At 37.7% G+C, this 27,711-nt stretch overlaps 2 protein-coding genes and 2 pseudogenes across 3 annotated transcripts; 2 read left to right on the forward strand and 2 right to left on the reverse strand.

The window, feature by feature from the left end:
• Positions 1-207: 207 nt before the first annotated feature.
• On the forward strand, positions 208-3,606 carry LOC120207370 (annotated as a pseudogene).
• Positions 3,607-4,346: 740 nt separating this feature from the next.
• On the reverse strand, positions 4,347-7,377 carry LOC120207368 (protein FAM133-like). 2 transcript variants are annotated; one of them, XM_039206842.1, is made up of 5 exons: positions 7,082-7,377; positions 6,098-6,199; positions 5,174-5,315; positions 5,030-5,076; positions 4,347-4,763 (listed from the first exon to the last, which is right to left on the reverse strand). In XM_039206842.1, exons 1-5 carry the CDS (start codon positions 7,166-7,168, stop codon positions 4,545-4,547), a joined length of 597 nt encoding a protein of 198 aa, XP_039062773.1. In that variant the 5' UTR covers positions 7,169-7,377; the 3' UTR covers positions 4,347-4,544. The 2 variants fall into 2 exon arrangements, with proteins under 2 accessions (XP_039062773.1, XP_039062774.1); XM_039206843.1 differs by lacking the exon at positions 6,098-6,199.
• A 7,079-nt stretch (positions 7,378-14,456) lies between these two features.
• LOC120207369 (formin-like protein 2) lies at positions 14,457-18,177 on the forward strand. Its single transcript, XM_039206844.1, has 4 exons — positions 14,457-16,065; positions 16,227-16,426; positions 16,633-16,877; positions 17,135-18,177. Exons 1-4 carry the CDS (start codon positions 14,585-14,587, stop codon positions 17,933-17,935), a joined length of 2,727 nt encoding a protein of 908 aa, XP_039062775.1. The 5' UTR covers positions 14,457-14,584; the 3' UTR covers positions 17,936-18,177.
• Positions 18,178-18,574: 397 nt separating this feature from the next.
• On the reverse strand, positions 18,575-24,324 carry LOC120207372 (annotated as a pseudogene).
• Between the last annotated feature and the right edge of the window lie 3,387 nt (positions 24,325-27,711).

The raw sequence follows: 27,711 nt of genomic DNA on the forward strand, positions 1-27,711 counted from the left end.
CCCCTCACGTTTTGGTGCTGCCTTGGTTATTATCTTTGTTTGCAGTCCTTTCATTTTCAGTTGGCAAACCGTTCATGCAGAGGCTGGGAAACATTGTTGCTGGAAGCTGAGCTCGGTTCTTAGTTGTTGGGCTGCCAGTTTGGCTTTGATCTCCCACCAATTGAGCACTTTGAGTTGGACCGGACAAATCAAGCATCTACACTAACCATGGTTGATAACACGTTATTGCCATCACATTGGAGTCTCCTCCTCTTGTCGTGCTAATCATCGATCGATCGTTGTTAATGGTTCGATTAGAATATTTCATATTCAGTGTTTACACGATTGATTAAAACATTATTTTTTGATCCAACGACAAGAGAGTGAGTAATTGGTGGTAAAGTTTTGGCGATGAAAGTGGTGCGGTGATTGTTGATTCCATGACGATAATAAATGAAATTAGGGATTTAGTATTTAATGCTTTGGGTTTAGGGGATTTAAGAATTTTGAAAATCCATATGTTTTTTAAATGTATTATTTTAATAATAAATCATCTATAAAAATATTAATATATTTATATATTATATTTCTACTATAAATATTATTTTTGTTTAAAAACAAAAATTATAGATAATTTGAATTGTACGATATGTATATTTTATTTATAACAACTTTTCCCTCGCCGAAGAAGAGAAAACCTTACCGTTGAACAACTTTTCCCTCGCCGAAGAAGAGGGAAAAAAAAGAACAGATCAATTTGATCAATAAAAGAAGAAGCGGGACGTCCACCTCAGCCGGAGGAAACCGAGATGGTCGAGGCAGCTCCACCGCTGAAACGGTCGAGGCAGCTCCACCGCTGAAACAACCTGAAAATCAACTGCAGATGCCTTACTGTATTGAAATTCCGACCACTTCTACCTATGGCGGCAGGTTTATTCAGTATGACATTTTCGGCAATATTTTTTAGGTCACTGCTAAATATAAAGCCCCTGTCGTGCTTATCGGTAAAGGCGACCACGGAATCTTTTGGTAATTCTTGTTCTTCTTTTGATTAGGTTTCTTTTAGTTCCATTCTTGATTGATTTTTGTTACTTGAAGATTTGTCATCTTCTTGATTCTTTTCAATTATTTGGGTTTAGCTCTGCGTTTAATTCCGAGGCAAATGAAACCGTGGCAGTAAAGAAGATACCGAATGCGTTTAGTAACGGGCTTGATGCAAGGAGAACTCTTCGTGAGATCAAGCTGCTTTGTCACTTGGGCCATGAAAACGTCAGTGAGTGGAATTTTTTTTCTGGTTTCTTTAAACTTGCATTTTGTGAAGTTCATTTGTTATTAATACATTTCTTTCTTTCTTTCTTTATTTTTTCCTGTTCTAATGTTGTTGATATGGCTGTGATATTGGCTTGTTCAAACTCCTCCTAAAATTTTTTGCTATATTAGGAGGATCGTTACCTTATATCCTTTCCACTTTGAAGTGTTAATTATGTGTGCTATAGGGACGGACATAATTATGTCATTTGTACATTTAATGCAGGTTGTTGCAATCAGGGATATAATCCTACCACCCCAGTGGGAATGCTTTAATGATGTTTATATTGTATATGAGCTGATGGAAACTGACCTGCGTCATATGCTCCGTTCTAATGACAAATTTACAGAAGAGCATTATCAGGTTGGAATATAAACTCATGGCAAGTTTTTATAATTGTCATATTCCTTTAGTCACTAGCTAAAGTTTTAATGATGCAGCTATTTCCAGTTGACTGTGGTAATTTAGATTCTTAATTTTGCTCCCTCATATCCAAGTCGTTAGCCAGTACAGAACTTTTGTTCTTCCTAGTTGCTCTGAATTGGTAATACCAGCGGCTATTAATGCAGTCCTTACCCTTCTATTGTACTTGACAGATATGCTCTAGATTCATAATTTTGGGCTTTTAAAGAGCTAATTTTCCAGTTGACTACATTAATTTAGATTCATAATTTTGCTACCTCCAATCCAAGCCATTCTTCTTTCTCTTAACTCATGTCTTCTTACTTCATTGAATTGGTAATAGCAGTTACTACGTTATTTCTTGATAGGATGTATCAAAGTAGAAGCTAATGGTAATACAAGCAACTCCATATTGAACAGTCTTATTTTAAAACTTGCCTAAAAGATTGTTTCTTTGCCTTTCGTTTTCAGAACAAAAACCCAACAACTAGAAGTATCTTAGTTAATTATTGCCCCCATTGGTTTTTAAGGGTTGCCGTTTGAGCCTTAAAATCAAGTTAACCACCTTTCTTTGTGCTTTACCGTATTTCCTCTATCAAATCTTACGTGGCTTGAAGTATATACACTCAGCAAATATTCTGCACAGGAACTTGAAACCCAGCAACCTTCTCCTGAATGATAATTGTGACTTGAAAATACGTGATTTTGGACTGGCTTGTTTCACCTCTGAAAGTATTTTACAGACAGAATATGTTGCTGCTGAATGGTACAGTTCACCAGAACTGTTGTTTTTTTCGTCACATTCCACTGCAGCCATTGATATATGGTCAGTTGGTTGCATTGTCATGGAATTGATGATTCGTAAGCCATTATTTCCTGGAAGGGATCGTTTGCGTCAGCTGCGATTGCTTTTGGAGGTAAATTGTTCTTATCCTGCAACCAATATAAATTATGTAAAACGCTAACAAATAAGTTGATAAATATGGTGCCATGAGCATTTCAGGAAAAAAAGAAACAGTAAACTACAAATGCTTGTAATATTTCACTGTGTACACTAAGCTCTTTGCCTTGCAGCTAATTGGCACTCCATCAGAAGCTGAAATGGATTTTTTGGATGAAATTGTTTAGACATACATTAGGAAACTTCCTACCTATCCGCATCAATCTTTCGCCGAAAAATTCCCAAAAGTCCATTCTTTAGCTATTGATCTTGTTGAAAAGATGTTGAGATTTGATCCCAGACAAAGGATTACTGGTGAGTTTGTAGCAAAACAAAGGCCGTTTCTCTCTTTTGCTCTTTTATTAGGTGAGCATTCAATCGAATCAAGTTAAAAAATTTGAGTTAGTTGAATTAAGGAGCATTATTTTATAGCTCAAACTTCATTTGAATTTTTTTCGGATCAAGTTGTTCGAGTTTTTATTTAAATTTAATTGTAAATATTTATAATGTTATAGTACTAATTGATTCCAATTTAAAAGACTTTCTATAACCATATATGATCGTTCACTATCCCCTTATGCTTATGCTTGTTGCCATGCAGCTCATCATATACGACTCTGCACAATTCACTTACGAAACTTTTCCAATCCATGCAAAATGGTCACACGATTGTGTTAGTTACCATGTTACGATGCCTCAAGTTGGAACTCATTTAACTCTACTTCCTATTTGTTACAGTTGCAGATGCCCTTGCTCACCCCTATCTAACGAACCTGCACGACATAAGCGATGAGCCTGTGTGTATGGTCCCCATTAACTTCGACTTCGATATGTGTGCATTAGCAATGAAGCAGATGAAGGAGCTGATATACCAGGAGGCAGTTGCATTCTACCCAGAACTTCATTAGCAGTAAACAGTCATTTACTGACTCGATATGCCATTTATTTTACTGTGGCTTTGAACCTATGTTGTAAAAATGCTCTTTATGCGTTGGGATTGGTGGTTGATTTCTTCCTGTACATAGGTTCCATCCAGAACAGGATGGGCTCATGAGCTTGAAACGGACACTGTTGTATTGGTGTTTGTATAGGCTGTCTTGATTTTTTTTTTTGGGTTCTATTCTACTGAATCAAGCAAGCTTTGGTTTCTCGTGTTTGTTTCATCTCCACTTTCAAAGCCATTCATAATTGAGCATAGCTTGTCTATTTCTCGTATGGCATATCGGTGTAAATCAACGGAGCTTGAATGAATAAAGTTGTATTCGTTTTCATTTGTTTATTTTTTCAAAAGTGCTCATGTTTATTTGTTTTTTTCTTTTTGAAATAATTCATGTTTATTTAAATTTTTAGTATTGTGTTCATAATTATTTATTACTTTTACCTTTTTATTTACTAGTCAAAGAAAAATAGTGAAATCATAACACTAGTCTTTAAGCTCCTTAGACTTTACATCTTGTACTTCAAAGTTCACCTTATGTTCAATTTAATCTTTATCTTTATCAATATTTAAAATATAAAAAAATAAATTAAAAAAATAAGTAAATGATTTATAAATAACTCTATAAGCAAACTTTTTTGTAAACATAAACAGACTAAATACATCTTTATTCGTGTTTGTTTAGTTATTAAATGAATATAAAAAATTTGTTCATACTCATTTATTTATAAATAAATATAAACGAATGATTTACTAATAAATAGTAGAACATTAACGGAAGAAACTTAACAGGTTTTCATAAATACCATCCATTAATAACTACAAAGTAGGAATGAATCAGAAAACATCCAGAGCAAAAAAAAAAAAAAGGAATTAAACATCATTACAAGCCTTTAATTCAGAAAATATGGGAGAAAATTCATTTTCTAATGCAGAAATTAACAGTTACACAATTTGGTTTCTTTTAACATGCCATTTTAACTCTTCACACTCCCAAAAAATATTGAAAGTGGCACTGGACCTTCCCCATCTTCATTGTCAGTGCTTGAGTTCCTATTTTTCGATTTGTGTTTCTTTTTCTTCTCTCTCCTAGACTTGGACTTCAACCTCCGTGATTCTCTCTCTTCGCCGTCACTACTGGAAGATTCTGAGGATGAACTCGAGGAACTAGAGTCGGAAGATCTCCGTCTTGAACGCTTCATATAGTCATAGGTTTAATGAATGCACTTCGGTTAACATTGTCATAATAACAATAATGATAAAAGGGATGATACAGTTCGATTCTATGGCTGGAGTAAAATTTTCATCCGTCTTTGATTTCCTAATCTCATTACGGATACCAGGAGAACTCAACTAAAAATAGTTTGCATACCGAAAATGAAAATCTCAACTTCATTGTTTCATTTTCAGTTCCTGTACAAAAAAAAATTACAGTCAGAGAGTTGATAGAAACTACAAGTACCTTCCTCTTCTTGCTGCTGCGCTTCTTTGCACCTTTTTCTTTTCGATCTGCAACGAATTCAACACCCTTAGAGAGCAAGAAGAATATACAGTAACAAATGACGGGCATGAAAAGACCAGCCTTTTTAAGGCCTTTTACACATACCCTTTTTATGGCTAGATTTACTCCGGGAGTGATTTCTACCATGCGCAAGCTTGCTTGCCCTTTCAGCATCTAGCTGAGCTCTATATCCCCGCATCATTCGATCTGTATCTGCTTCTAATTCCCCCTTTCTCAATGCATCTTCCTATCATATCAACAAATACACAAAACAACATTGAAACCCACCTATGAGCCGTGTTGTTTATCATAGTCATATAGACAACCAGGCTAGTCTCAAGAATATCTTACGGTTAACATATTTAGCAAATGAACGGGAAACTTTGACAAAGCAACTCCTTAGTCCCTAGATGATAAACCTCAGTTGCATAAAGCTCATTATTAATGTTTGAAACTAGTATCAATATGGCATGGTTGCTACTTGTTATTGACAAATAATGCTCAACTGGGCAGTATTTTGGTCAACTAACTCACCCACAAGGTAGCAAGTTTCTCTCCAATGCACACTAAATTGCATAAAGCTCAGTTGCATAAAGCTCATTATTAATGTTTGAAACTAGTATCAATATGGCATGGTTGCTACTTGTTATTGACAAATAATGCTCAACTGGACAGTATTTTGGTCAACTAACTCACCCACAAGGTAGCAAATTTCTCTCCAATGCACACTAAATTGATAAACTGCGAGAAAAAAAAAGTTTCTTTCCCTCTCTCTAATAACATTAATGACATATTTGCACTCAACCAACAAATTAAAATGCAGGTAAGCTTTGTGGATCATTGGAAAGAGATTTAGTCATATGAATATGAATAACTAGAAAATGGATTTCTTAATGATCTTTTTCCAATCTATAGCTTGTATAATAACAGAAACATGTGATTCAATATGATCTTTATCCAATTGAATACAGATACTTAAGCTACTTTTGCAACAAGTCAAGATGATAGAAACAGGGGGGACTAGCTTACTTTTTGTTTCTTTTTAAACTCTTCCCACGTAACGGTATGAGAAGTTTTAAGACTGGCCAAACGAGCAGCATGCCACTCTGGTGAATGAAAAGAACCATCCACCTGCGATTCTCCTCATCAGAAATGCTCCAGAAAACAAAAAATATTTAAGAATACAAAACATCTACAATCTTATGGCAACGAGAGAGAGTGAGAGCCATGTTTCCATCAAAAATTGATTTGCAGACAATGTTCTTAAAGTTCCTCAACCAATCATCTGAAGTTAGAAAACATCGAGCTACAAAATAACTTAATCAGTGTAGACCAAAAACAAACCAAAAAAAGTTTGAATGATTGCATACTTAAAGAAACATAACATTTATTACACTGATTACCTAGAAATAAGGAAAAATTGTGATGAATTCAAAACCATATACTCGCAGTATAGAACAACTCATCAAATCCAGATAACACTGAAATAAAACAGATAACACATTCCCTTATTAGCATATATCTATGCTATTACATCTTTTTTTTTATCTAAGAACTAATTCGGGTCAGTATTAGTATGTTACTATACCCCGAATGCGACCTATTCAGGCTTTACAAGAATTTATTTATTTTATCATAACAAATATACATCAACATATCAAACTCCAGAATACCATAGTGATTCTCAGAACAATTAGTGAGAGATTAATATCAATGCTTCATTAAATCACTTCTAACATCCAACACTGAATCAGCTACATACAAGTTTACCTATCCATCCGAGAACTACGACTAACATTTTGATACAAGATAAGTAAACAAGATTTTAGAAGACCACAAAAGTAAATTTGCAAACTTAGGAAGCACAGAGAAACACAACTACCAATATAAACGAAATGAAAATCAACAAATACAAAGCACCCAAACGAAAAACAGGTGCAAGTAACTATCGAAAAGTAAATTTTTCACATAAATCAAATATATAGAATTGTTTGAACATGGAAGGATACAAACCATGCCATCCTCGATCTCTTCAACGCCAGCTGAGGAAGAGTCAAGCCTGGCTCTTTGCATAGCCTTGTAGGCTTGGTTTTTCCCCATTTTCAGAAATACCCAGATCCAGAAGAATCGAAATTAGAGAGAGAGAGGAAAAAAACAAATTGCTTCTGGTGTTTAAGATATTAAGGGTAAAATACCCATATTGAAGTATGAAAGAATATATGGATTTGTGTTCAGCAAAGATGGGTTTGGGACAAAGCGGGAGGGGGATCTCAATTCTTCTTCCTTCAATGCCAAACAATTACTACTAGGTTTTGTTGTTAAAAAAAGTTTTTAATAAGGGAAAAGTATACAAACAGTCCCCTAACTTTTAATTATTTTGCATATTGGTCACTTAACTTTTAAAACTTGCAATATAGTTATTAAATTTTTAGTTCGTTTTTAATATGGTCCCTGCTGTTACCTCTGTCAGTTTTTGCTGACGTGAAACGTTTAACTCCGTTAAAACAACACCCCCAGGTCTTCTTCTTCTTCCTTTTTTTGTACTTTTTAAGCTGCAAAAAATGGTAATACCCAATGATGAGCCCCCGCCATTGAGTGCCGAGCAAAGACATTGAGGCTGCGATTGAACCACGCTAGAAAGCTGAGAGCAGCAACTCGATGCCGGGGTTGTCGACCTTCCTGTAATGTAGTTTAAACACGGGGCTAAACCCAAGAGCACGCTGGTGCAACCGGACTGAGCCGTGGCTAAATCACAACGAATGGTCCCCAAAACCAGGGCTAAACCCAACTTCACATATTCTAAAGCCATTTTGGAGGTTCAGTTTTCAGGGAGCAAGTTATTTGTGGCACTAAAAAGGCTTTGTCTTCCTAATAGGGAAAAGTGGGCACATATATAGCAAGGTTCATGGCAACAGATCGTACTATATTAGTTACATTCGGGTGGCCAACTTTTACTAAACCAGGGTTGATTTTGGTTGAAAATTTTTATGAAGTTCAACCATTCTTCCATGGCAGGTCTTGAGCCTAATATTTACAGCCAGCTTTAGTTTCCAAAAACAAAGGGGGAAAAATGGCATACCCAAGTCTATATCGGTTCGCCTAAATGGTTGACGTTAAAAAATATGCTGCATTGGAATACCCAATGATGATAAGGAATAACAGAGTTCATCCACGTGAAAGCTGCATTGGAATAGTTGTTTTCCTTGGATTCTTCTTCATGGCTGAGCTTGTAAGGAATAACAGAGTTGCAGCATATATTTTTTTAATCTTAAAATTTAGAAGAAGAAGAAGAAGAACGAAGAAAGAAAGAAACAAGGAAGAAGAAGAAGAAGACCTGGGGGATGTTGTTTTAACGGATTTAACGTGCCAAGAAGAAGAAATAAAGAAGGAAGAAGAAGAAGACCGGGGGCTTTTGTTTTAACGGAATTAACGTGCCATGTCAGCAAAAACTTGCAGGGACCATTTTGAAAATGAACTAAAAGTTTAATAACTGTATTGTAAGTTTCAAAAGTTGGGTGACCAAAATATAAGTTCCCTATAAAAATGGGGACTATTTGAATCAGGTTAGCTATTTCCTCTTATCTCTGATGATTGGGATTTATTTTTTTGGGGCCATTGTGTGCAATTTTTGGCGCCGGCGGAATTGCATTGTTTTCGATCCAAATTTTGTGGCCAGTGAAAGCATCCATGAGCAAAGCTATCGTTTTAGAGATGACATGGCAAGAGCAGTGGCTGCTCGCAAGGCTTCCGGGGTTACTCGAGAACAGGTTATTGATCGGGATGATCAATGGAGTCCTCCTCCGGCGGGGGCTTTTAAAATTAATACAGATGGAGCGTGTCGGAGTGAAAATGGCATTGCTTTGTGTGGGGGAGTTGTTCGAGATCATAATGGCAGCTGGGTTTCGGGGTTCACCAAAAAAGTTGGGTGCTGTTCGCCGCTTGAAGCTGAGCTTTGGGTAATCTATGAGGGCCTTTATCTTGCTCGAAGATTAGGTTTGGAATCTGTGTGTGTGGAGTCGGATGGTAAAAACGCCATCGATGCAATTACTGATAGTTCAGGGAGGCCTGTTTTTTTGGCGTTAGTTTACCGTATTCGGGGATTGGCTATTCAGTTTAGGAAGTCGGAGTTCGGTTATGTGCCGAGAGAGAGAAATAAGGTTGCAGACCGAATTGCGCATGAGAATTTTCCGAGCAACCCTGATTTTCAAGTTTATCAGTTCCACCCTGAGAATGTTGTGGCGATGCTGCAAGAGGAGGAACACCACTGTACGGAGCAGGAGTGAAATTAGCTGATTTTCTGCTTTTACATAAAAAAAAGGACTAGAACGTATTACTTAAACACTTTAACGCATCAAAATCTCTATATTACCATATTAACTTATTTTAGTCTCTTATAATCAAGTTAAGTTATTTTCATGCATATTCATACTTCACATCAACATATTATAAAGATGCAATACTCAAAACACTTTATACGTAAGAGAAATGAGACGATGCTTAATACAAAAAATTGTGGTTCGAAACCTTTTTGTGGATCTCAATCAATTTTCCGTACGTACTTTTTACCTACAAATGAAAATAAATCATATGTTAAAATACTAAAGCTTAGTAAGACACTTAAATATACATTTTTAACATAATATATAAAAATTCATTATAATCATGCATTCATTGACAAAATCATAAGGTATATACATTGTATGTTATGCTCATTCACGAAATGTTCTCATTGATAGGGCTGAGCAACGAAATCGAGAAAATCGAAAAATCGACAAGAATAGAGTAAAATGGTTCGGTTCGGTTTGGCATTATACGGTTCGGTTTAAAGTCTTAATTATTTTGATTCGGTTCGGTTCGGGTTTTTCATATGGAACCCATCTGTTCCATATTGAACCGAATAGACAATTTTTTTTTAAAAAAAATTATAGTTTCAAGTGATTTTTTCATTGAAAAACCGATAAACCAAAACAAATAAAACCGAAAAACCCAAACCGTTAAAAAATCGAACCGAAAAAATCGGTTTCGGTTTTTTCGGTTTTTTAACCATTCGGTTTCGATTTAAATTTTAAAAAACTGTTTATTTCGGTTCGATTTAATTTTTGATAAAAAAACCGAACCGAACCGAACCGAATACACGCCTACTCATTGCCAATAGTATTAGCCATGTATCCGAAGTTGACAATAAAAGTATGATATTCAGGTTCATCGGACACATGAAGTGCATAGAAACATTAGGCACCATTGGTTCAATCATTGGGATTACTAATTAAGTGCAAACATGTGGCTATTGAAATGCATGTATTGGGCACATAAGTGCTTATCATTATTCACATCATTTTTTTAATTAATTTGGGGTTAAGTACAAGGCAATATATGTTTATAGACAACTCTCCACCATTTTGACATTAAACGTTCATATCTTTGGCATTCCTGGTACTCAAACCTGAAATCTCAATGAATAACAACAATTCTTTTATCGCTGAGGTCATTTGGTTTGTGTCATTATGCACGATAGAGTACAATCATTTGGGCATATTTTTAACATCCTGAAATTAGAAGTTCATGCAAGTGAATTGGACTTTGACATTAATATTTTTTTAAGTTTATGTCTTAATTGGAAGAAATGAAAAGTAGAAAAGATTTAATTAAATTAAAATATGACTCTCGGAGGACTACTTTGAACAGAATTTATATCTTATCGAGAATATGTGAATATTAGGAGTTCATTTTAAGAACTTTAAACTTCATATAGACGTGATATGTAAATTCATTTTTAAGAATTTTAACGACATATGATCTAAGTGAAACTAAAATGTGATATTAGACCTGATTTGAAAAAAAATAGTTAGATGATTAAAACTAAACTAAAGTGATAGTAAGATGACTAAATGCATACTTTACCCTATTTATTAAGCTAAAAAAAAGAACAGAAAGTGGAAATGGTGTATAAGTTAGCCTAGTACCCGCGTCTCACACACTACTTACCCTCTGCACTATCAACCGATCTATGGCCATAGATTTCAATTTAAGTTGTTTGGGTAAATAAAGAAGTCGTAGATATAAACACCATGTTTTCAGCCAAAAGAACCCCTTTTACCTCATTTGTCATTTCATCCGTTGTTCAGTCTATAGTTTCTATTTTTCTTTTGATGGTCGAGTTTTTGTCGCTCCATTGGCTGCCTCGACTTTCTGTTGGGAGCTTTAAGGCCTTCTCTATTGAGTCGTTCTCTTCGTCATCCGCACTTGAGATGAGGGTAAAAGTCTGGGGAAGTTTCTTATTTTTCTCAGTATCATAGTACATTTATTTATATAGCACTTAGCCTTAACAAACTGCCTCAACTGTTCAACCATTCTAACAATCTCACCTACTATATTCAACATTCTTCCTCCCCTTCAAAAGACTGCACACGAACTCTGAGTGAAACTTGATGACTAGGTAAGTCCATCTGCAACTTGATGACTAGTTGGAACGTAGTTAATAATCGCTTGTCCAGCTGCCTCCTTTTTACGTACAAAATGAACATCCACTTCGACATGCTTAGCCCTTGCATGATAAGTCAGTTGGCACTCATAAAAACAACACTGCTATTATCACATCATATCACTGGAACACCTTGTTACACAACTCGCATGTCTGAAAGTAAGGCACTAATCCAAATTACCACGACAACAACATCAACAACACTAATGTACTATGCTTCCATGGTGGACCTAAACAATGACTTATGCTTCTTTAAGGTACACGAAATTACGTTATCACCTATAAAAACACAGTAACCTGACATTAACCTTCGATCATTAGGGTTGACACCCCAATCTACATCAACAAACACAAACACCTTTAACTCTGTTGCAATAGGAGATATAACCCAGCTATAGATTAGGGTTCTTACTAAGTACTCGAGTATCCTTTTTGACAACAGGTATATGACCTTCTCGAGGTCCATGCATATATTATGCCACCTTGTTCATATTAATGGTGATATCTGGGGGGAGTATGACAAGCATATAGTAAGGTTCCCACTATAGTACAAAGTTCCCACTATAGTACAAAGTAAATCGCCTGCATTCTGAGTTAGTTTTGATAGAGCTATAAGAGTCGTAGCTGGACTGGCACAATTCATCTTAGTCTTCATCAGCAATTCAAGAATAAACTTTCACTAACTGAGAACAATTGAATCATGACACCTCTGGACCTCAATGCCTAAAAAATATCCAAGCTCACCTAGATTTTTTTAGTGAGAATTTAACACCAGCATTTTCACCACTCTTAATTTCATCATTTGTTCATCAATAACTGCAATATCATCTACATATATTAACATATACGTGTAAATACCCTAATTATTTTTAATGAACAATGAAGTATCAACTTTTGACTCCTTGAATCCTAGACGAGTAAGGTATTGCTTCAACTTGGCATGTCAGTTACATGATATCTGACGTAAATCATACAATGCCTTCTCAAATTTACACACAACCTGCCTACTATCAGCAGATTGTTGCTCAAAACTTGACAGTTGCTGCATGAACACTTTCTCATGAAAGTCATCGCTGAGAAAGTCATTATTAACATCTACTTGCTTAAACTGCCACTTCTTCGTTACAACCGAGGACAACATAGTATTGAGAGTAGCAAACTTAACCATTGGATTAAATATCTCGTTAAAGTCATGCCCAGAGATCTGAAAATAATCTTTAGCCACTAAACGAGCTATTGATGAACCGAGCCATTTGGATTAGTTTTCAACTTAAAGAGCCATTTGCAACCAACTACATAGCTCCATTAAGGCAGTGGCACTAAAGACCACATGCAATTCTTCAACAAGACATCGTTATATGCATGAACTGCAGCTTTCCAGTTGAGTGATTGTAAAGCTTCATGTACATTGGCCGATCACGAGTAATCATATAGGCTTTTGACTTAAAATATCCCACACTTACTCCTCGTCAGCATCATGTGATTGTTTACACAACCACATCACTCCTGGTTTGATCCTCAACACCTGGCAACCTTGTAGCATTATCAACTTGGTCAGTGTCATGCACATCAGGGATCTCTATAGAAACAATTCTCGAAGACTCAATTATCGAGAGAAGCACACTCAATTAATCAGTCAGAGGCTTTCCACCACTTGAAGATGTACTACTATCATCACACTCTTGATCTATCATAAATGACGCAGTACCACCCTCTAAGTAGTAGTATGACCAATCATTAACTAAAATTATTGTTGGTAAAGGAACACCACATCGAGCATAACCTGCATGTAATTTACGAGCATCAGTTACCGCATTTTAGTTTTGATTTCTTATTCATCGATGCTATACTTTGAATTTTTATTGATTCTACTATGTGGTTGGATTGTTGATCGGGTGCTTCCACATTTATTATTCTTCATAAATCATTATTCATCTCATACCATTCAAATGTACCAATATATTAATCTATCCCATCAGTACACGATGATACTAGTCAAAGTAACAATAGTGACGACGACGATGATAATCTTATTGAAGTCTAACTAATCCGATAAAATTCAATGTGTAACGGACATCAATCACCTTGTAGAACTCGTTCGTATATAGATTATCCGTGAGCATGATTTTTTTTCACTTTTATTATAAATATCAATCTCAACAATTTTAATATAAAAATCCTAAACCCTATTCAAATAACATAATTATTTTTGTTATTTATAAAATCATAAATTTACATACTTATTAACACACACTATCTTGTTATCAATCCTTTAAATAATAATTAAAATAAAAGAATTTGTTAAAACATGAAAAGAATAAAAATACTAATTATTTAAAAATTATATTAATCAAAATAATATAAACTAATTATAATAATAAAATAATTAGATTTAATTATTTTTTATATGATACACTTATGCGATCCACCTATATCGTACACTTAATTTTGTTGGATGAATCTTTCAAATTTTACCGAATATTTTCTACTTACACAACACCTCAAACTTGAAACATAATTAATATATCAAATTATTTATCACTTAAATTAATTGTGTTGGAAATAAAATTAATTTTTAATTATATATTATAATATTTTTTATAAAATATTATTATTATATCAACGACATTCATTCAAGTCTTGATAGAGTTGCAAAAAATGAAGAATCCCAACACAAGGAAATCAAGGGGAATAAAAAGAAATGATGGCGAAATCTTAATGAACGAGCAATCTCCGTCCTGTCAGACGTTTTTAACCTCTTGCGTCGTGTTTTCTTCTTCGAAAACATTTCTTGACTTTGTCTTTTACAGCTGTCTGCTCCGCACTCTTCTTTCTATATGCTGAAGACAGCTATGTGAAAACCCACTGCAGTTCTATGTTTTTACTGATTCTCGATTAAAAGGTTGGATTTTTTTGTTCACTTTCGGTCAATTTTGATCTGGGAACAGATTTCATCGCTTTCCTGTTCACTTGTTTTTTAAATAGAGTGCGTGACGGTGGTTCTTTTAGTGTGGTTTTACGTTCAAGGAACAAAAATGTCGGCGGCCACCGTGAGCCGCCTCTATCTTCTCTTTCTCCTAATCCTCTCCGCCATTACAACGGCCACTTCTGTCCGTTATCATCGCCGCCTGCTCCACCAACCTTTTCTGCCCTTTACTTCCTTTCCGCCAGTCTATCCTCCTTCTAGCGCTTCCACTGTTCACCCGCCGCGACAGCAGCAACCCAAATATCCTTTCGCCACCACTCCCCCTTCCACTACTCGAAAGCCTTTCTTTCCTTCATTTTCTACCCCTCCGCCGCGTCCGCCACCATCCTCCACAGTACCAACATTTCCTGCTAACATCTCCTCCTTGCTCGTACCCCATTCTCCCTCCCCCTCCTCCCACCGCCGACACATCATCCTCGTCTCCCTCTCCTCCGCCCTCCTCGCGGCAGCAGTCATCCTCTCTCTCGTCGTCCTCGCCCTCTTCTTCCGCCATCATAACAACCAGAACACTTCCTCCGACGATAAAGCTTCCCTTTCAGACTCCATTCGCTTATTCCCCCCCAACATTCCCTCCTCAGATGCCTCCCAAAAGCTTCCGGCTCCACAACCACCGCAACAACCGCCAAACTACGTCTCAACAAACCGCAGCTCGGAGTTTCTTTACTTAGGAACACTTGTCAACTCTACAGTAGACCCAGAAAAAGCTATCCTTTCTAGAAATGGAGGTATCAAGCTGGAAGTTTCGTCTTCACCTTATCAAAAGCTTGGCTCCCCGGACTTGAATCCATTGCCGCCATTGCCAAAAGTCCAAACTCTTCTTAGCGGAGAACAGTTTCTCCAAACTGAACAAACGGGTAGTTTTGAAAACAATGTTGAAGATGAAGAAGATGAGTTTTTTTCGCCAAGAGCGTCTTCTGGTGGACGAGAGAGTCCACCGCCGGTAAGAATAGAATCAAGTTCAAGAAGGGACTTTCATGGTGATAACTTTGGAAGCCGAAGCTTTAACTCAAGAACAGCTTCTTACCCTTTATCTAACTCTTGTTCACCTACAAATTCATTCTTGAACTCGAGCCCTTTGAGTCAAAGATCCAAATCTCCAGATGCCGTTGTTCCTGTCTATACAGAGAGAGTAAAAACCTCATCTTCATCTTCACCTTCAGCTTCATCGTCTTCGTCTTCAGATACGGACTCACCGGATAGAGGTTCGAATTTTTCGGGGTTGGAGAAGGAATCTCCATCAAAGGTTGCGCTTAAGAAGCTTCCGCCACCTCCTCCTCCGCTTCCTCCATCGCGTCTTTGGGAAGTTCCTGTGACGGTGAGCTCTGTTCCGGAGACTAATTCAAGGGGGCCTCCGGTTCTTGTTGCACCCTCTAGGTCAATGGCTGTAAATAAGCCGTTGAAGAAGAATGAAGGCTTAGAGAAAAGTGAAGAGACCCCAAAACCGAAGCTGAAGCCTCTACATTGGGATAAAGTTCGAGCGAGTTCGGATCGGGCCATGGTGTGGGATCAGATAAAAGCGAGCTCTTTTCAGTGAGATACTCCCCTATCTTACTTTTATTAGCAATTACTTTTATTAACAATTAGTTTGCTTATATTTTATTCTTCTTTTGGTTTTGAATTACTTTTATGTCTATGTTTATTTCATTTTGAATGTTTTGTTAAGCTGTAGAATGCTATAATGATGCTTTCAGATTGAATGAGGAAATGATTGAGACACTGTTTATGGTGAATAACCCAAATATGGCCGTGAAAGATACGGCTCAGCGGCGGATTCTACCTGTTGGGAACCCGGAAAATCATGTGCTTGATCCGAAGAAATCTCAAAACATTGCCATTTTATTGAGGGCACTAAATGTGACCATTGATGAAGTCTGTGAAGCGCTTATGGAAGGTAGTATACATTTTTCATGGCAAATACAATTTGCCGTCTATATACATTATGATGCCGTTCCGGTGGTAATCTGTGGAGAACATAGCAGTGTATTTGATGTTCAAGTGTTTCTTTGCATCATCACTTGCTTCATCTTTACCTTATTTCCGTCCCCATCCTTGCCTTCAATTTTATCTCTAAACCGCTTTATATTTCTTTGCAAACAGGCAATTCAGACACTCTTGGGACTGAGCTCTTGGAAAGCCTATTAAAGATGGCTCCAACCGAAGAAGAAGAGCGCAAACTGAAGGAGTTCAATGATGAATCCCCTTTTAAGCTAGGTCCTGCTGAGAAGTTCCTCAAGGCTGTGGTTGATGTACCTTTCGCCTTCAAGAGGGTCGATGCTTTGCTCTACATCGCTAATTTTGACTCTGAAATTGAGTACCTGAAAGGGGCTTTTGAAACTTTACAGGTAAGTAATATTCAAAACCTTATGATTTGTAATCTACATCGCTTTTAGTCGGTAACATTTTGGGGCAGCCATGCATTATTTGACCATATTACTTTAGATAAACTTCATGCTGCGTGAATTCATGATCTCGATGTCCTTTTCATAGCTGTCACTCTTGATATTCCGGTCTTGTGTTGCTTTAAATGAAGGATTTCGATATTTCAATTTACCATTTTGTGGCAATTCTCTAACCGATGCAACGTGTTTCTCCTCTGCAGGCTGCTTGTGGAGAGTTGAGTAACAGTAGAATGTTTCTGAAGCTTTTGGAGGCAGTCCTCAAAACTGGGAACCGCATGAACGTTGGCACGAACCGTGGCGATGCCCATGCCTTTAAGCTTAACACACTCCTAAAGCTTGTTGACGTAAAGGGCACTGATGGGAAAACCACGCTTCTGCATTTTGTTGTGCAGGAAATCATCAGAGCTGAAGGTTCTCGCCTTTCTTGTGTCAATCAAAATATAAAAGCCGAGAAAACCCAGCAATCTGATTTTCAGGATGATGTTGAATATAGGAAGCTTGGCCTGCAAGTAGTTTCTAGTCTAAGCGGGGAGCTAACTAATGTGAAGAAGGCCGCTGCTATGGATTCTGATGTTCTCAGCATTGATGTTGCAAAGCTTGCAACCGGTATCTCTAAAATCAGAGAAGTTATAAAGCTAAACGAAGGAATTGCTCTGAAAGACAGCAGCCTTAAATTCTCGGAATCAATGAACGAGTTCCTGAAGAAGGCAGAGGAAGAGATTGTAAGAATCCAAACCCAAGACAGAGTTGCTCTCTCTATGGTGAATGAAATAACAGGGTATTTCCATGGGAACTCTGCCCAGGAGGAAGCTCAGTTGTTCCGGATCTTTACAGTCATAAGGGATTTCCTTTCCATTCTTGATCGAGTGTGCAAGGAAGTTGCAAAGGTCAACGAGAGAACAATATACAGTTTGGCACCTCCGTTACCAAATCCTCCAGTCTTTCCTGGACTCAGCGTGAGGCAGCATTATAGTTCCTCGGACGATGAAACTCCGTCATAGTTTGTGATAAATGTCCCACATCCACATGTTATTGTGGGTAAATCTCAACATCTTCATCATGGTTAGATGTCCACTATCTAACAGTCCCATTTCAAATGCAGCTGTCGATGCAAATGCCCTTGTGAGCAATTTTCTTCACATATATATCATATATAATATTATAGCAGAAGCTAAATATAGTATTGCTATGAGGTTGAATCTATCTTGTAAATAAATTAGTGACTCCCAGTTGAAGCTTATATTCAAAGATAGAAGTAGAACTCTATTGTATTTCCGGAAATTAATTAATCAGCTTTTGGATGATTAGGATGGAAAATTCTCCATTTCAACTTGAGAATGAGTTTGTGTGTGGAATTACAAGCACTGGGTTTCTTACAGAGATTGATTCAAATGAATATGTAAAGCATCATACATGTTTTGCTCCACAAAATGCCCTAAAAGAAAGATGTTTTAGTTTATTCTCTTTCCTGTTAAGGAATCTCCGTAAGTATGCCTATTGGGACCCCTCAGCATCCATTTGTTTGAGCACCCGCCGAGCTTCCTCTTCAGTGGCTCCGTAAGTATGCCTATTGGGACCTCTCAGCATCCATTCGATCGAGCACCCACCAAGCTTCCTCTTCAGTAGCTCCGTAAGTATGCCTATTGGGACCTCTTAGTGTCCATTCTTTCGAGCACCGGCCGAGCTTCCTCTTCAGTGGCCAGAACAACATTTTGAATCCTCAATCCCTCTTTCATGGCCTCGGGGCGGACGGTAAATGTCAAGTAGAATTTGTTGGATGCCTATTCAAGTCGGATAATATTTTACCAATCTAAACACTAAATTTAAGAACTAGCATAAGAGAACACAATCTTTTGAAGTTATTAACTTTCATTTTGCATCTCCAACTAGCTTTTGATGTTCTGTCTTGGACTTCAGAGCATTTAAGATGATCAAAGTGCATGCATATAATCTCATATACAACACTGTCGAATTCTATTGTTCCTTATTTTCGTTTACAGAAAGAGCTCTAGACAGCGATGTTGACGAAAACGGGTAAAGAAAACGAAAGAACACGAGAATTTTACGAGGTTCGGCAATGTGTTTACGTCCTCGGTGCCTAGGCGGCGCTAGAAGTTTTATTCAATGATCTTTTAGGTCTAGGTTACATCTCTATTTATAATAGAAAACCCTGGTACATAATTACAAAATCAACCCTGTACCGTACCGCGGGGGGCTGCGCCCCCGCATCCCCAACCCACATAATTTGTAACCCCACAACAAGACTTTCTTTGTAAGGACAGTTGATGTTCGCTTCGCTCACTCCGCTCCATCTCCTGTCCTCTTTACTAGTATATTTATGAGCCATTCCTAACAAATCTCCACATTGGCGAATATCCTGCCCCTTGGAAACTTCAATGTGGGTTGGGTTACCTTGCTTCTTTAACAACTCGAAACATTCAACAAGTCCAAGCAATGCTTGAACTTGTCTGTCGTAACTGGCTTGGTGAACATATCAGCGGCATTCTCATCAGTATGTACCTTCTGAAACAAAACCTCTCCAGATGCAACCAACTCTCTGATCTTGTGGAACCTTACATCAATATGTTTAGTTCTAGCACGATACACCTGATTCTTAGCCAAGTGAATAGCACTTTGATTATCACAAAGCAACTGAACTCCACCTTGTTGAACACCCAACTCCTTCACTAAACCAGTAAGCCATAAAGCTTTTTTTGCAGCTTCAGCCGCTGCCATGTATTCAGCTTCAGTTGTAGATAGTGCCACGACAGATTGAACAGTAGACTTCCAGCAAATAGGCCCTCCACCAAGAGTAAACACATACCCTGTCGTAGATCTTCTATTATCCAAGTCACCTGCATAATCTGAATCCACATATCCTACAACCAAAGGATTATCCCGCTGACTCCCAAAAACAATTCCATGTCCCACAGTACCCTTTAAGTACCGAAAGATCCACTTGACTGCTTCCCAATGTTGCTTACCAGGTTTAGACATGTACTTACAAACTTGACTAACAGCATGAGCTAAATCATGACGAGTACATACCATCGCATACATCAAACAGCCAACAGCATTAGAATACGGAACCTTTGCCATATCTTCAGCTTCCTTATCTGTCTTGGGGCACTGTTCTGATGAGAGCTTAAAGTGATTCGCCAATGGAGTGCTAACTGGTTTTGCGCTGCTCATCGCAAACCTTTCTAGCATTTTCTCAACATAACCCCGTTGAGATAGCCGCAGTTTCCTTGAGTCTCTGTCCCTGCAAATTTCCATTCCAAGAATTTTCTTTGCAGCACCTAAATCTTTCATATCAAATTCCTGACTCAATAAAGTTTTCAAACCGATAACATCATCCATGTTCTTCGCAGCAATCAACATATCATCAACATACAGTAATAGAAAAATAAAAGAACCATCATCAAGGCTCTTAACATAGACACAACAATCATAATCACATCGGTTGTAGCCAATCTTGATCATATAGGAGTCAAACCGTTTATACCACTGTCTCGGAGACTGTTTTAACCCGTACAAAGATTTCTTCAATCTGCAAACTAAATGCTCGTTTCCAGGTTGAGTGAAACCTTCAGGTTGCCGCATGTAGATCTGCTCCTCTAAATCACCATGTAAAAAAGCAGTTTTAACATCCATCTGCTCTAAATGCAAATCCCAACTAGCCACCAATGCAAGTACTGCTCGGATTGAAGTGTGCCTGACCACAGGAGAAATGATTTCATCATAATCAACTCCTTTCTGCTGTGAAAAACCCTTCGCTACCAAACGAGCCTTGAACTTCTCCCCCTCTTTTTCTGTTACTGCTGGTTTCTTCTTATACACCCATTTGCAACCAATCGGCTTCTTACCCTCAGGAAGGGGAACTAACTCCCATGTGCGATTGTGATTCAAAGACTCCATCTCCTCAACCATGGCTGCCATCCACTTGTCGTTTTCCTGACTAGTAACGGCATCATGAAAAGTAACTGGATCATCACTGCTAACAGTAAGTGCAAAAGATACCAAGTCTTCAAAACCCAATCTGTTCGGAGGCTTTATATTCGTCCGTCTCACCCTGTCTCTGGCGAGACTATAATCCTGCAAATCATCCGTAGTGGAACCACCAGAAGTCGGTTGAGAAGTTTCTGGTTTCTCAACTGGAAACTGCTCGAAATCTACCACTGTCGTGTCTTGCTTCTGCTGCAACATAGACTGTTCATCAAAAACGACATCTTTACTAATCACAACTTTCTTCGCAACTGGATCCCAGAACTTGAATCCTTTGACACCTTTCTTGTAACCCAGAAAAATGCACTCCTTCGATTTTGCATCAAGTTTGGATCTCTCATCAGCAGGTACATGCACATAAGCAGGACAACCAAAAATCCGTAAGTTATCAAAACTAACATCATGACCAGTCCATACCTCTTATGCAACTTTCTCAGCCAGCGATGCCCTTGGCGATCTGTTGATAAGGTAACACACCATGTTAACAGCCTCAGCCCAGAAGTGTTTGGGAAGCCCCGCATTCAACCGCAAACATCTGGCTCTTTCATTCAACGACCTGTTCATTCGTTCCGCAACACCATTCTGTTGTGGTGTCTTGCGCACTGTAAAATGCCTCTGAATCCCATGCTCCTTACAGAATTGTAGGAACTGTGAATCTGTGTACTCCGTACCATTGTCAGACCGCAAACACTTGATTTTTCATCCTGTTTGGTTTTCTACCTCAGCTTTCCACAGCTTGAACTTCTCAAAAACTTCAGATTTCTGTTTCAAAAAATACACCCAAACTTTCCGTGAAAAATCATCAATAAAAGTAACATAGTACCTAGATCCACCCAAAGACGATGTCGTGGAAGGCCCCCATACATCAGAATGCACATAATCAAGAATCCCTTGAGTTGTGTGCTTCGCAGTCTTGAAACGGACTTTAGTCTGTTTACCAAGAACACAATACTTGCAAAAATCGAGCTTACAACTTTTGACACCATGCAACAAGTTTCTCTTGTGTAATTCTGCCATACCACGTTCACTAAGATGAGCAAGGCGCATATGCCACAATTTTGTCGTATCATCACAGGACTCAACAGAGTGAACTCCACCTGCAACGGTACTCCCTAACAATCTGTAGATATTCCCTGCAGTCATCTTGCCTTTCATCACAGTCAATGCTCCTTTAACAATCCGAATGGTTTCCCTATCCTCGTCAACCTTAGGGATAAAACCATTCTTGTGCAAAGTGCCCAAGGAAATCAAATTCTTCTTCAAGTCTGGGATATGTCGAACACCACTCAACGTCCGAACGGAGCCATCGTGCATCTTAATTCTGACATCACCAATACCAACAATATTGCAACATCGATCATCACCCAAATAAACCGAACCAGAATTAACCGGCCTGTATGTCGAAAACCATTCCCTATTTGGCGTGATGTGATAAGAACATCCATAATCAAGAATCCAAGCATCTGTCAATTGTGTCGTTGAAATAGAAAGCATATCACCCTCACTGCAATCAGAAGTATCATCCTCGACCACGTTCACAGACTTGGATAAGCCATCACGCTTCTCATCAATATGCTTTTTCAACTTCGGACAGTCTCGCTTCATATGTCCCGCCTCCTTGCACTTGTAACAGTGAATCGTCTTCTTATCCCTGGATTTGGATCTGGAATTCCGCTTCCCGGACCCTACCTTCTCTGGCTTCCGTCCACGATCTCGATTACCCTTGACATATAAGCTATCGGCTTGAGAGCTTTCCCCTGCATTCTGCTTCCGCTGGTTGTGAGCCAACAAGGCTGCAGTAATCTCCTCAACGTTGATAGTCTCTTTCCCATATGTAAGAGTAGTCACCATGTGTTCGTAAGAGGAAGGCAACGAATACAACAGAATCATCGCTCTGTCTTCATCCTCAATTTTCACATCAAGCCGAGCCAGATCAGAAACGATTTGATTGAAGACATTCACGTGTTGCGCCAAATCGTGATCGTCCTGCATCTTCAGCCCATACAACCGCTGCTTCAGATACAGTTTTGTCCTAAATTTCGTCTGGAGACGATAGATGCATGACGTGATACATGACCTAGTCCGCCAAGCATAATCGTATGGTTCCTGCCGCTCGCTGCTGCAATTCTTCCCAATCTTCCTCATCCATCGACGCCGGCTTTGTAGGTCGCAAAGCCTTCAAGATCCCTTGCTGCGCCAATAGATCATTCACCCTCGTTTGCCATAATCCGAAGTTACCCTGACCATCGAATTTCGCGACTTCGAATTTTGCTCCTGAGCTCTGATACCAATTGTTGACGAAAACGGGTAAAGAAAACGAAAGAACACGAGAATTTTACGAGGTTCGGCAATGTGCTTACGTCCTCGGTGCCTAGGCGGCGCTAGAAGTTTTATTCAATGATCTTTTAGGTCTAGGTTACATCTCTATTTATAATAGAAAACCCTGGTATATTTATGAGCCATACCTAACAAGCGATAATAATGGTAACTCGATCAAGTTTTAATTCGATAACAGTAATTACACAAAGTTTGTTAGTTCTTATATAGTTTCATTTACTCACCTCACTGCACCTTAGCTCAGGCCTTGTGACATGAGCTACAACTTCCACATTTATCAGAGGTTTCATAGACTTCTCAAGTTCTGTATATAAAACACATGACTTGAAACGGAGGAAATTTCCAACATCCACCTGCATTAGCCAAGAAAAATCATTAAAAAAAAGTGTTGTTCCCTTTATCATTTCACATATAAATAAAACGAAATATTTCGTCTTAAATTTCAGCGCAGCTTTCCACATAATCGATCCATCGGTAGGGTCTGCATCAACTTAAAAGCAACTGCATGCATGAGTTTCTTTAGAACTTATGTTATGTGTCGAGATTAGTTACTGCCAAGGTTTATTAAAAGTTGTAGCTACTTACAGGTTTGAAGAAATCAACATGATCGACTTCAGCAAAACGAGGTGCGGCACGAGCAAAGGCGTAAGCATTCGCGAAGGCTAGTTCAGATGCTTTCCGCATCAAAAATCCTCCAAAAATCCGACCATGAATATTCCTTTTTTGTGGTTGGCACATCAACGAATTCTCATGACAGGTATCTCTTATAAGAATGCTATCTCTGTCCGCCAATGCCGGCATGTCGCAGAAAACTCGCCCTTCAGCCTACAGTGCGTTACGTCGGTCTTCACCTCCGTCATCAATATCCTCCTTTTGTGCTGCTCTCTTCTGCTTCTGTCCACAACAATTTTTCATGTTCAGTTTCGGGCAATAACCGATTAAGTGGAGCTGATTTTCCTGTCTTGGAGTCACGAGCAACGAAAGTGAAGTTAGCCACAAAAGCAACTGAATCCGATGGATCCGGAGAATTTACAAAATGAAAAAAAAAACATCATATATAGAGAGAAGCACAAAAGTCAGTTCACTCAGCAACATCTGTGCATGCTATATCTAAATGTTAGAATTCAAATCGTATAAATATCCCAGGTCCACGACATTGATATTTCGAAGTTGAAACAGATGCTGCAAGCTTCCTACAGAGAGTTAACGGGCCACCAAAAAAACAGATATGTTGAGTCAGAGAGCAAGAACAACTGTGAACATTGATGTAAAGACCTAAAGGTATGGAGTTGAGTGAAACATCTTTGAAAGAACAAATAACATTTCAATAAGTGATATAGTTGAGCTGCTAATTGTCATTGCAAGATGATAAAATTCATCCAAGCTGAGGGTTATCGCCTTTCGATGGATCTCAACAAGCCAAACTCTCTGTTACACCCTAATATCTGAGATTAACACAAGGTTCCTTCTATTAATCTTTGGGGTTAATCTCATAATGCCAATGATTAATCAATGATTGACTATTATGAAACATGGATGATCAAAACAGCCAAAAGCATGCATCTACAACCAAGAACATCAAGTGTGAATGTAACACCCCAACACGTTACTCGACCGGATACGAGTTTGAGGAGTCACATTGACTTTTCAAACTTTGACTCTTAAAGAAAACAAAAGAAATTTCAAACTTTCATTAAAATAGCATTGTTACTTTACATAAGTTGACCAAAACAAGATAAAACCGATCAGAACATTCGTAACTAACATATTTCTTGCATGCTAACACACTATATACGACAAAATACATACTTTATTAGTTACTTTTGATATGATATTCTAGTAGTAATGTTGTCCTTGCCACTCTTATTTCTGCTCTTTTTGATTCTTGGTACCTACGTGTAAATCACTTACACGCTAAGTCACAGACTTAGTGAGGCATAATATGAACACATACTAATAATATTATGAATATGTACTACTCTCAATCCATTATACCCTTGCAATGCACATGTAAATACCACATTTTCACATACATAAACATGGTATGCACAAATGAACATTTACATATTATAAGAGTTTTCATTCAATTTATCTTTGGATGCCCATGTACATTATTGAGAACAGGAGGTACGTGAGTACACTGAGGTTGTGCACAATGCTGTCACCACAGCTCGAATAAAATCCCACTAGAGGCACTGAATATTTGTCCCGAAGGACCACTATGTCCCGAAGGACCACTGATAATCCCTCGACTCTTGGCATGCCAGTTATATCTACAACTCTCATATTAAATAACATAGGCTTAATTATAATTACAATTCTCATTATCATATTTATTCTATCACTTTTCATATAAACACATAATTCACTTCATATGCATAAACATGATCATTTCCATTATTTCACATACCTGAATGGATTCTCATATAATTACATTCATTCATATGAGTTCATATCAAAGCATGAATAAATTATGCATGTATTCACTATAACAATAATAATAGATACATATGCATGTACATGAATGTAAAGTCATAATTTCAACTATAAGAGATAGACTTATCGCAAGTCTTATCTCCGTATAACTCTATCTAGGATATGCACTCACCTTAGCCTTGCTTGCTTTGACTCGATCATAATCCTTCGATTGTTCCGGAACAAGATTACACTCTAAATCTACATAATAATACATTGATACATATTAATATACTAATTGGTATATTCTAATCTATCACTTCTTAGACTAAGAGAAAGGCTACTTTCATTCCTAATTAAGGTAGGCATCAGTACATTCCACAGTGTATCGATGCACTACCTGTGCATCGATACATAAATTACATTCGATGTTTGCATCTTAAGGGGTGTATCGATGCACAGTGATTACATTCGATGTTTTTATTTCGTTGAGAGTGCATCGGTACCCATTGAATGTGTGCCGTTGCACACAACCCAGAAATTACATTTTGAGCACGAAATTCATTTCCTTTTCAGCTCCACACTTCATGTTTCACCTCCTTTAATATTCCTAATTTGCATACATACACTTACACTCATTATTACTCAATAATCACTTCTTTAAACTCAAAATTCTATTCTTTATATGGAATTCAATAATCATACTCAAATATCCACATGTTTTACATCTAATTCTAGCACTTCATTTTTCCTTATTTAGATTGATGACAAGTCAAATTTAACTTCCAATTCTAATTAATATTTTTCTATCAAGATTTCACTTTTTCACTTTCTTTCTTTAATCATTCCTATGCCTTTCATCTTGTTGTTTTAAGACAAATTAAGCTTTCCTTAAGCTTAATTATCATCTAATGATCATAAATCAACCTTAATTTCAGCAAGAACTTAACTAACAAGAAATCTTACATTTGTTGGGCTCTCATGTAGGAAGGAAGAAAGTAGGAGAAGGGAAGTCTGGAAGCTTGGATTTTTGCTTCCATCATTTCCATTTGGTTAATATATAATCAATCTTAATTATTTTCCTTGCAAATGACCATTCTATCATTCTATTCCTCATTCTTTTCAATTTGATCCTACACCACATTTTTCATATAAGTCCTTAAACTATCCAATTATTCTACTTTAAGCATCAAATTCAGTAACTTTAGAATTTAGTCACTAACCCGATAGTGAGGACGTTACAAATCTCCCCCTTAAGAAAATTCGTCCTCGAATTTTCATTGCACAAAGAGATGGGGGTATTGATTCCTCATGTGTTTTTCACGCTCCCATGTTGCTTCCTATACCTTATGATTCCTCCACAAGACTTTAACTAATGGAATAGTCTTGTTTCTTAGTTTTCTTAACCTCTTGAGATAAGATTTGAACCGGTTCTTCTTCATAAGTCAAATCCGGTTGAACCTCGACCTCTTCTGAAGTTACAATATTGGAGGGATTAGATCGATATTTCTGAAGCATTGAGACATGAAAGACATCATGAATTTTCTCCATTTTAGGTGGCAACGCCAGTTGATATGCCACTGGTCCAACTCTCTTTACGATCTCATAGGGTCCAATGAACTGAGGACTTAACTTTCCTCTTCGGCCAAACCTCAAAACCTTCTTCCAAGGAGATATTTTGAGAAACATTTTATCTCTAATTTGATATTCTATCTCCCTTCTCTTTAGATATGCGTAAGATTTATGTCTATTCGCTGCTGCTTTGAGATTACTTTGAATCACTTGGACCTTTTCTTCAACCTCCTGAATCAACTCAGGACCGAGGATTTCTCTATCTTTAAGCTCGAACCAATTTAAAGGTGTACATTATCTTCTTCCATAAAGAGCTTCATAATGAGCCATTTTAATGCTTGACTGATAACTATTGTTGTAAGCGAATTCAGCAAGTGACAAGTACTTTTCCCACAATCCTTTGAATTATATAACACAAGCTCTTAGCATATCTTCTAGAATCTGGATA

The sequence above is a fragment of the Hibiscus syriacus genome, unplaced genomic scaffold, assembly GCF_006381635.1.
Source record: "Hibiscus syriacus cultivar Baekdansim isolate YM2019G1 unplaced genomic scaffold, ASM638163v2 tig00014642_pilon, whole genome shotgun sequence".
In the NCBI taxonomy this organism is placed as follows: Eukaryota; Viridiplantae; Streptophyta; class Magnoliopsida; order Malvales; family Malvaceae; genus Hibiscus; species Hibiscus syriacus.

Excerpts from the sequence above, each read along its gene's own strand:
- LOC120207368 (XM_039206842.1), bottom strand. The coding sequence starts at position 7,168 with ATGGGGAAAAACCAAGCCTACAAGGCTATGCAAAGAGCCAGGCTTGAC. Across the intron at positions 6,200-7,081 it reads AAGAGATCGAGGATGGCATG|GTGGATGGTTCTTTTCATTC; the intron begins GTTTGTATCCTT and ends GGAGAATCGCAG. Across the intron at positions 5,077-5,173 it reads TAAATCTAGCCATAAAAAGG|ATCGAAAAGAAAAAGGTGCA; the intron begins GTATGTGTAAAA and ends AATTCGTTGCAG.
- LOC120207369 (XM_039206844.1), top strand. The coding sequence starts at position 14,585 with ATGTCGGCGGCCACCGTGAGCCGCCTCTATCTTCTCTTTCTCCTAATC. Across the intron at positions 16,066-16,226 it reads ATAAAAGCGAGCTCTTTTCA|ATTGAATGAGGAAATGATTG; the intron begins GTGAGATACTCC and ends TGATGCTTTCAG. Across the intron at positions 16,878-17,134 it reads GGGCTTTTGAAACTTTACAG|GCTGCTTGTGGAGAGTTGAG; the intron begins GTAAGTAATATT and ends TCTCCTCTGCAG.